General features: G+C 38.8%; 1 protein-coding gene across 1 annotated transcript; it reads left to right on the plus strand.

Annotated features, from left to right (window-relative positions):
• The first annotated feature begins 1,984 nt into the window (after positions 1–1,984).
• LOC140807115 (uncharacterized) lies at positions 1,985–10,579 on the plus strand. The gene is made up of 5 exons (XM_073163820.1): positions 1,985–2,182; positions 2,314–2,591; positions 3,072–4,008; positions 5,229–6,344; positions 7,290–10,579. Exons 3-5 carry the CDS (start codon positions 3,915–3,917, stop codon positions 9,449–9,451), a joined length of 3,372 nt encoding a protein of 1,123 aa, XP_073019921.1. The 5' UTR covers positions 1,985–2,182; positions 2,314–2,591; positions 3,072–3,914; the 3' UTR covers positions 9,452–10,579.
• The last annotated feature ends 372 nt before the right edge of the window (positions 10,580–10,951 follow it).

Here is a 10,951-nt window from a genome sequence, read left to right on the forward strand (position 1 = left end):
TGCTCTTGAAAACCGATAAATAGATGATATTAGTGACATAATGAAAACCATACCAAAAAAAGGCAATTTTAATTTATTTTTTTGACAATCAAAGATTCGATCACTACCGATGAATAGAGTCTTCAATTACAATAATAGTAGGAAAATGAGAGTTAAACCACTCAAAGCTAGACTCCAAACTAATGACATGAATGGCAAGACAATGAGCCGTTGTATTGCCGATCTTCGCATATGATGTATATTGAGAAATGATGGACCGTGGACGCAGGGGCGGAGCTATGTATGCTCATACCCGGGCTTTAGCTCGGATGACCCAATTTTTTTTGAAAAAATTATAGTTAAATTTTGTAAAATTTTAGAATAATATGATATTAGCCCGGATGTATCAATATAAAATATTAAAAAATTCTAGAGTATAAAATTCTAGCATGGGCGGAGCCATATTTCTGGCTCCGCCCCTGCGTGGACGTTCCAAAAATGATGGGATTTCTATAATAAGAATTCCAACATTATCAAGATCCTTATCTGGTTGTGTTACTGTTTGAACATCCATAAAAGAATCTGAGAAGATACAAACTTGTCTTAGCTCTCAAAACCTCGCTCAAAGTGTTATAATAATCATTGTCCAACAAAAAAAAATTAAATATTCACAAAAAACTCATGTACCAAAATTTTCCTCTCTAACACAAACCATGCTGCCTGGATTTTCCAAGCAATGCCCCTCGTATGCTTTGAGTCCGGATTCGAACCCAATGCTATCGTTTCGAGTTTTTTTTTCTAAATTTTTTTACTTAATTTTTATTCAATAAACGTACAAGCTTCAACAATAATTTTTTTAATTATTTAAATATAAAATTAATAATATATTTTAAAAAAATTAAGGCTCGAGTCAACTCGAACTCAAACCTGAACCGTCGAGTACAGAATCCAGACTGGTTACAAATCTCGACCCTAAGTCCCTAACCCACCAGGTCCGCTCGGACCGGCCACTAAGAGTAAGAAAAATGAAAGCAAAAGTAAAAGTTAAAAAACGAGGAAAACCGGCGTAAAAAATAAATCGTGGACTTCAAAATAAATTAAATCCCACATTGATAGATAACGCTGAGATCCGAAAACCCACACGAGCACGCACACGTACGAGGCTTACGCTCCTCTGCAACACAGTACATTGCGCCACGCTATGGAGCATTGTACGTTGGGCCCCAATCTAACGAAACAAAAGATAATATCTCCAAGTCAAACCCTTGTCTTCAAATTCGTTACTATTTTCCCTTTTTCTTTTTTAAATAATTCCTTCGCAATTCTTTCAGACATAACTTCCAGTTCTTTATGCAACAAACTTATTTCTTTGTTTCATTCCGTTAAAGACAATCCGTCCTTATCTTATTCACCTTTTATTCATATTGGGACATTTAAAATATTTAAGTAGTCTTAAAATTTCAAGGATTGAAAATAAATTTATCATCGAAAAGAAAAGAAAATTTTAACTAAGATTCGATTTGGCTTCTTTTAATTTTATAAAAAACTAAAATTTTTATATCAGTTCATGAAGTTTTTAATATTGAAAGAAACCAAATTATGTAGACATTCGAAATCAAATCAAACCAAATTAATTTAGAAACACAACGTGAATATTGTATAACCTGAAATGATCTTCTTTTTTTTTTTCTTTCGGTTAAAATTTCAGTATGTTAAAAAAGGCCGAACATCCTAATTTAGAATAAGATAAAATAAACTAAATAAATATTTGGTATTTACATAATGAATATTAAATTTTCAAACAGGTTATTGTTTGTTTGTTTTTTTTCAATTTATGTATAAAATATATTATTAATATTTTTTGATAATATATTAGATAAAACTGTTGGTTAAGGTAATATCATATTACATGAATCAAGGATAATGTCTGTACTATGCGCCAACCGTACAAGCCTGGAGCAGCACACATGATTGTAACCCTAATGGCACGGCCTCCATTTCCTCTCCTCATCCGGTCACCCTCGTTTCTTTCCTCTCTCGCAAAAAATGAAAGAAACCACACACACTAAGAGAAATTCCTCTCTTCTCTTCAACACCCCTCTGTCCCCTTTCTATCCTAGTATATAATCTTATCGCCTCAAGATTTCATCTTCTGTGAAGTCCAGAATTTGAGGGGGGGAAATCTGTGCATTAACGTTGTTGGGTGAGCTCGCGAGCTCTTTTTTAAATCTGCTTTTGGACCCTGAAATTGACGATAACTTGCCTTGCCATTTTTCTAGTTTCTTTTTTATCCTTCAATTGACTCCAGTTGCCATTTTCCTTTTGTTGTGTAAGTTCGTGGATGAGATTAAGTGGAGCTGCAGAAGTAGAGTAGAATTTGATGCCGCCGGAGCCTTATCAGTGGGATCGGAGAGATTTCCGTAAGCACGAGAGATCCGCGTCGGACACTCGTTTTGGAGGCGGGTTTGGAGGCGGTGGGCCTCCCAGATGGCGAGACCAATATCATCACAACGCGCCGCCTGCTCACCCGCCGTCATACCACCAAAACCATCACCATCAGCAGCAGCAGCAGCGTTGGAACTCTGATTTCCGGACTCGTTCTCTACCACCTGGTGAGTTATCGATTTTGCAACCAAGTAGGGTTTTCTTTTTTTTTTTATTTAATTTTTTAAGAGAGATGTCTCTCAGGTGTCTTTTGTATTCTCTTTAATTAAGTTGAAGTTATGTTTAAAAAAAATCCTAATTAGCTAGTTGAAGTGGGTTTGGGGATTTTTTGGTGATTGATGATATTTCGATGAAAAATGGCTTTTCACGTTGTTATATTTGTCAGTAATTTTTAAAAGAGATGACTGTTTTATGGGCATCAAGAATCTGAGGGTGGGTTTAGGTGGATTATTTGGAGTAGATCTGATATGGCTAGAAACATTTTAAATGATTTGGGTGTTTAATGTGTTGGATGGATATGAACACGCTTTTCTATTGAGGAATATTTTATGCAGAAAAATTCATTCTTTCTGATGGCTAAAGTTCATATTTTTCTCGTATTGATATTTTTTTGTCCTTTTTGTGGGTTTGAATGTTTTCTGCTGAAGCATATGGTAGGCAAGCTGGTTGGAGCACGCATCCTGACGAGGGTAGTCATGCGTTTCTGCCTTTTGGGTCTAGATTCATCGACAGGAACTTAGAAGAAGAGAATTTTCGGCCTTACAGATCTTGCAGTGATGCAGGAAGGTATGCAAGAAATAGTAGAGAAAATAGGATGTCCTTCAGGAAGAAAGACTGGAAAGCAGCCTCTTGGGAACCTTTTACTGCATCAACTCCTGGTAGACTTAACACTGAGACTAATGATCAGAGGCTTGTGGAGAACAACAAAACTAGTCATGAGAGAAATAGTGTTACCAACTGCCCAAAGAGTGAAAATCTCTCTCAGCCTTCCGATTCTCTAAAGCCATTGGAGCCATCTTTCCCTGTAAAGAAAGAACGGCAGGATAAGAAAGGTGGCAATTCTGATGAATTGTGTTCTAATGGATTGGAAAGCACATGGAAATTGGAGAAAGGAAACTTCTTGGATTCAGTTGATTGGAAACCTCTGAAATGGTCGAGGTCTGGGAGCTTATCTTCGAGAGGATCTAGTCTTAGTTGCTCAAGTAGCTCGAAGAGTATGGCCGTGGATTCTGTTGAGACTGTGGCCGAGGTACATGAAAAGAAAATGGTGCCTGTTCAATCTCCTATCACAGAGGCTGTTGCTTGTGTAACGACCGCTGCATCCAGATTCATCGGAAGAGACTACTTCCAGGAAGAAACCACGGCTTGGCTGGGGCGAGGGACTGGCTAAGTTTGAGAAGAAAAAAGTTGATAGCCCTGAAAACAGTGCAGCAAAAAATGGACTGGTTATTGGTCTCAGTAACATAGAAGAAACAGTCCAGTGTCATGACATGAACTTGCTTGATAAGAGTCCCAGGGTTGCAGGTTTCCTTGATTCTGCTTTACCTGCCACTCCATCTTCAGTTGGTTGTAGCTCATCTACAGGTAATGTGTTTTTCATTGCTATGCACGTGGCTGTTTCTTCTTTAGTTTGCTATTTTTTGGTTTTTTTCCCTGTCCACCCTTTTGTTTTATAGTTGTTACTGCAAAAACAATATAAAGGGTATGCATCAATAGGAGGCGTGTAATGGGATTAGAAATTGACAAAGAATGGTTCATGTATGTTCAAAGAAGTAAAACACAATGGTCATTTGTTCTTTGTCATGAATTGGACATATTTAATTTTCCTCCGAAAATTGCGCTGAAAAATCAATTTCTTGTGATTGGAGGCCATGTCGATTACTTCTTGCTCTGTGATTGTTAATTTTATTGCTCGGTGTTGTTTGTTAGAACCATACATTTCTTTCAATAAATCAACCATATTCGACAAAATAAATAAGAAATGAAGCTGCAAATTGATATCATAAACTGGAAATATAGTTCCTTCCCAGAGGAGATCCTCTGTACAAAGATATTTCACTCTCTTTTCCTAGCCTATGCTAGTACTCCAACTCAAGAAAACAAAATAATCCGATGTCTAACTGTTCTCCCATCCTTCACGATTTATTTCTCTTTCTGCATGGCCTTGCTCAAACCCTCTGAAGTAAACATTTCTGTTAATGGGCTTCTGTCCAATTTTGCCTTTCTAAGCCCAATTCCTAGGTTCGTAACATTGTTGTTTCTTATTACTTTGTGCTTCATGTTTTGTTATACATGTTTTTCGTTTGTTGATTCATGCTGTTTTGCCTGAATTTCTATTGGCTAAGTTTAGGAAAATTAACTTCTTGTAGCTGGACTCTGGAGAATGATTAAATTGCTAATATTTATAGTTTATGGTGCAGACTGTCATTCTGATGAGATTTACTCTCTCTGGGTGTGGTGCCTATCTTGTCATTATATGATGCTATTGGCCACAAGTGTGGTTACTGAATTTGTGATAACATGTGCGTTCAACGTTATTTGATTTTTTCTTGAGAGAAGTTGATTTTTGATGTTATCTATTCGAACAGTAATTTTGTTTCATCTCCTTGTCAAGAGAATTTGCATTGCGGGTGAAAGGCAGAGTATTTTCTTTTATTTTGAGCATGTTATTTTTTGACAGGGGAATACCGGAATAGTGTGGATTTTTTTTGGTTGTGGTTATATCATCAATGATATATATTATCTCATTTGGTGATGACTATCTTCTTTTTCGGCTACGTAACTCTTTTTCTTCAATATTACAGGTGTTGAGGAGAAAGAATCCTGTAGGGCTGTCAATGTAGATCATGACACAGCTAATTTAAGCTGTTCGCCTTGTATTGTGTCCCAGACTCCAGACGAGGGACCGATTTTTAACCTAGAAAAGTTAGAGCTTACATCTTATGCTAGTGTCAGCTCTTTGATTTGTGATTTGTTACAATCAAATGATTTAAGTTCCAGGGTTTCCAATTATCTTGGAGCTAACTCGATGAACAAGTTGTTGTTATGGAAGGTTGATGCATTAAAGGCACTTGAGATCACCGAAACAGAGATAGATTTACTTGAAACTGAACTGAAGTCATTGATACCCTGTCCTGGAGTTAGCTGTCCTCACCTAGATGCATCCAGCTTGCAGCCACGAAAATTCTACTTGAAACCTTGCAAGGAGCAAGGTACAGCTTCCAATTTTTCTCAAAGGCCGACTCCTTTGCGCCTTGTTTCATCCGGAGACATGATTGTTGAAAATACACCTGGTGCAGTTGAAGATGAGTATGTGAGGTTAAAATCTGAGATATTTGATAGTCCATGCAGTGCTACCTCCAAATATGTTGAGGCGTCACCGTCTGGGGATGATGTCTACCCTTCTCAGACTACTCAGGGTTTTGTGAATTTGGATGTCAAGAATCCTAGTAACTTGAATGAGAAATATGTAGGTAATGGTCTCTGTGAAGAGGAAAACATTGATTGTGCGGAGGAGTACTGTGGATCTACTTGCATTAATAGTTGCAGTGATCTTGCTAGAGTTATGGATGATCATATATGCGATATTTATGATTCAATATTGGCATCAAATAGAGTAAATGCAAATGGAGCTTCAGAAGTCTTAAATAAGTTGCTGCCCTCCAAACAGTGTATGACTGGATCCGAAGTCTCTTGCCGACCAAGCATTCCTTCATCAGTTAAAAAGAAATATTTTATGAGGAAGCAATTTCTTAGATTCAAGGAGAAGGTTCTTACAATTAAGTATAAGCTATTTCAGCATTTTTGGATTGAAGGTCGACTACTTTCTGTATGGAAACTTCAAGCAAAGTCTCACAAGAAGGTAGATTTGCTTGGGCATAAAAAGCATCGTTGTGGTCGCTCTCGAATTTGTTCTCCTGGTAATTATTTTTTACCTTTTGCCTTTTGTTTTCTCTATTCTTCGGTGCTTTTCCTCATGTTATGATCTAATTTTCAATCTTTCATATGCTGGCTGGTTTCTCCACTTATCACACTCTTGCTGCTATATAGTACCTGGAATTTTCAATTTTTTTTAGTTCTATAACTTGGAAAGATTTTTTGTATTATGTTCAGTTTTACTCTTTAATGAAATTTTGAACTAAGTTTTCTTTCTCGTGCGTGGTGGAGGAAGAGACAACCCACCCCCCCACCCACACACACACACACACACACACACACACACACACACACACAAAACAATTTTTTTGGTCAAAAGTTGTCTAGAAGCTTCTTCCCAATTATTCAGGAATTTATTTTATGAAAATTCACTTCACTTCACTTCACTTCACTATAGGAGTCAATCTGTTGGCTGTTGCAGGGTGGAGTTTTTATCCACTTGCAATCCCACATTTGGAATGATATTTGTCATAGTTGCGTGATTTGGTTTGTCTGAGTATGACTTTATGTGAATGTTAAAAGATTTCTGTTTTCATTTTTATTCCTTTACTGAAATTTGTTGAGAATCTTTGACCAAAAGTGGTGTGAGGGGGATTTGTCCCAAAAATCTAGCACTTTAGGGGGATTTGGTTGTGTTTCTTTATACCTTTTATGCTGCTTTTAGGCGAGATTTTAATTAATCGTCAAAATTAAGTTTTATATATATGTGTGTGTGTGTGTGTGTGTGTGTGTTATCTGAAGAATTTGGTTGGACACTTCAAACATTTCTCTTGATGAGTTGAGCGTGAGATGGTGTCTAGCTTGGGGTTTAATTCTTTAGATGTTCTGTTCTCATTTTCTCTAATTACAGATACATTGGGATTCAAAATTGATTATGCTTAGGCAATTTTTTCCTAACATTCCAATGTTCTCCTTGATTATTTTTGCAGCTGGTAGTTCTCGAACTGTTCCTGCAGAAGATGTAGTTGATTTTGTTAGTGGGTTGCTTTCTGAATCCTCGTTTAAACCCTGTAGAAATGCTTTGAAGATGCCTGCTTTGATTTTGGACAAGAAGGAGATGCGGATGTCAAGGTTTATCACAAGTAATGGTCTGGTGGAAGATCCTTGTGCTGTTGAAAAAGAAAGGTTTATGATCAACACGTGGACACCTGCAGAGAGAGAGATCTTCATTGACAAGCTTGCCACCTTTGGGAAAGATTTCAGGAAGATTGCATCTTTTTTGGATCATAAGACAATAGCCGATTGTGTTGAGTTCTACTACAAGAACCACAAATCGGATAGCTTTGAGAAAGCTAGAAAGAAGCCTGAAGCTGTGAAACAATGCAAGTCCCAATCCACTAGATACTTGGTTGCTTCACGGAAAAGATGGAATCGTGAGTCAGTGGCAGCTTCCCTAGATATACTTGGTGAAGCTTCAGCAATTGCAGCTAATGCCGATGGCATTGAGAACCAGAAAGGCACATCTAGATTTTCTTTTGGTGCATCTAGTGCCTATAAAGCACCTAGGTCTTACGATGATCAAGCACAGAGATCAAACAGTCTGGATTTTTATGGGAATGAGAGAGAAGCGGTTGCTGCTGATGTTTTGGCTGGTATTTGTGGTTCTTTATCATCTGAGGCTATGAGTTCTTGCGTCACGAGTTCTTTTGACCCTGGGGATGGATATCAGGATTCAAGGTGTCAGAGAGTTGGCTTTTCAGTAAAGCGGTCTTTGAATCCCGAGATTACCCAGATTGTTGATGATGAGTGCTCGGATGAGAGCTGTGGGGAGATGGATCCTTCTGATTGGACTGATGTGGAGAAATCAATCTTTATGCAGGCTGTGTCATCTTATGGCAAAGATTTTGGAATGATATCACGTTGTGTCAGAACAAGATCCAGGGACCAGTGCAAGCTATTCTTTAGCAAGTCCCGGAAGTGTCTTGGTTTGGATATGATTCTGCCTGGATTTCATAATGCAGTTTCTGGTGACGTTAACGAAGGTGGTAGTGACATTGAAGATGCTAGTGTTGTGGAGACTGGCTCCATTATTTACAATGAGGGATCCGGGGGCAAGACAGAAGAGAATCTCCGGTCGCCCGGCTGGAAGTCAAGTCATGCATCTAATGTTAAATCGGGGACACCGAGTTTGAAGCCTGATTCCAAGAGGTGCGAGGAATTAAATGGGTTGAATTCCCCTGATCCCATGGATGCTGAACTTGGTGTGAATAGTTTGCTGTTGGATAATCCTCAATTGGATGATAAACCTTTTTCAGGTTTCAATGGACAGAATGGTGCGACTGATGTTACTGTGCCTGTGAAAGAAATTGGAATAATGGGTGTATCCTCTGTTGCAGAATCATTGCCAGGAGTTGAAGAGGCAGATGACAATGATCTACCTTATGGATCAACTAGGACTGAGAAAATGACTTTGACTCAGATTTCAGACCCGCATCGAGGGAAAGAGAATGAAGGGTCGGATCTTTTGTTAGCTGAAGATAAATCACCCTATCGGAAAGTTGAAGAAAAAGAAGCTGATTCCGCCGAAGTGAGTGGCACAGATTGGTCAGTGACTAAGATGAAGTCTGAGTCACAGCACACTGGGAGCGCCTCTCGTTCTTCTGTTGATGTGCATTCTTCCATGCAAGTTGATAATGTTTCTGGGTGCCAAAAGAAAGCTGATCTTCTAAGCACTACTGAAGACACATCTCACATCCACTCCGTCCCGCAGGATGGTCACTTGGCATCCTTGAGGTCGTCAACCTTGTTTTCTGTTCCGATTAAATATCAAAAGCTGTCCTATCATAATGCATTGCCATCTGTTGGTAATATTGGCGCCGACGATGACCATTGTGATTGCCAGTGGCAGCATATCTCCGGTCACTCATTGTCAGATCATGTTGAATCCTCTCAGATTCTCAGAGGATACCCAGTTTCTGTGCCAACGATGAATGAGGAGGTAAATGGGTGCGTGGGTTGCCAAAAAACAGTCCTGCCTCAAGATGCCTCTCTGCCAGATGGAAATTTACATACTGGCCATCATGCAGAGCGCTTGCTTAAAAAGTGTGATAGTTCAGGACATCATAATGTTGAGGTCACATCCAGTTCATGACCAGACCTGTGATCAGCCTAGACCCCAGCCCAGTTGCTCATCTAGCTTTGAAAAACCTTCCGGGAATGGTGATGTGAAATTGTTTGGTAAGATTTTAGTATCCTCCCAACAGAAACAAAATTCTTGCGGACAACAAACTGATGACAATAATGGCCAGAACCACAAATCAGGTTCCCCCTTGTCGGGTCTGAAATTTAATAATGAACAAAATGTCAGCTTTGATTCCTCTGTGTCGAAGTTTGATCGTCATAACTATCTAGGTTCCGATAATATTCAGGCAAGAAATTTCAGCTTTTGGGATGGAAACGGGATGAAGGCAGGGCTCCCTCCTATACCCGACTCTACCCTTTTATTGTCGAAGTATCCAGCTGCGTTTAGTAATTATTCTATTCCTGCTGTGAAAACCGAGCATCCACCCTTGCATGGAATTGTTACGTGCAACGACCGCACTTTGAACGGTGTCTCTATTTATCCAGCTGAGGACCTATGTAGCAGCAATGGAATAGCAGATTATCTTAAGAATCAAGGTCAGAAGCCTTTCACAATAAATATGAAAAACCCACAAGCCACACTATTCCCTGAGATGCAAAGACAGAATGTTTTCCATATCATCCCTGGGATGCAGCAGCAGTCAAGGGGGCTTGCTGAAATGAACATTGGAAGAGGGGTTATTGTTGGCGGCCAGTGTTCCACCATCTCAGACCCCGTGGTCGCCATCAAAATGCACTATGCCAAAACTGAACGGTTCAATTTGCAAGCCGGAAACATCACCAAAGACGATGATACATGGAGAAGTAAAGGGGATGTAGGCAGGTAGTCGTAGCAGAGCTCGAACTCCCTCTGCGACAAAATCACATGTTTTTTGTCGCGCTGTATTATAGTTTTTGTGAACAGTTGCAGAATCCATTTTTTCTTATATAGTTTTGGTTAGAAGAACTCTAGATGTAAAATTTGAAAAGAGCATATATTTGTTGTATTAGATGGGAATACAGAAATAATCTGTCAAAAGTTTGGGGGAGAAACTGTGATTTTTGTGCTTTGGTGTTGTAATTTATGTCGACTTCCTAACGACCTGTGTTATTTGTGGGAAAATCTCCTCCCAATCAAAGAATATTGTGTGTTTATTTAGTCGATGTATTCCAGATTGTGTTACATTAGAGTAAATATTCTCTAAAATTTAATATTCCCAAATAGACCTTCATTATTGTGTATGTAATCCGCTTTGATCATCGTAGAGTTTTAGCTCAAAATCGTGATTTTTTTTCTGACACCGTCACGTCACTGATCTCTCTATTTCTCTCAATCAAGTAACCAGTTGTCCAGCAAATATGTCATAAGTGTCTGGTAATACAACGCTAAGGCCACCAAAGAGATCTCATAGAATAAGGGCAGCAATATGACGTCAACCGGTGAGCTACATAACATTCACTCAACATATAGGCCGAATGGGAACTTCCTCAAGTGGTCTATATATTTGTTGGCTCATTCTTGAAGGGAAAA

This window comes from Primulina eburnea, chromosome 12 (genome assembly GCF_022965805.1).
Source record: "Primulina eburnea isolate SZY01 chromosome 12, ASM2296580v1, whole genome shotgun sequence".
NCBI classification, from domain to species: Eukaryota; Viridiplantae; Streptophyta; class Magnoliopsida; order Lamiales; family Gesneriaceae; genus Primulina; species Primulina eburnea.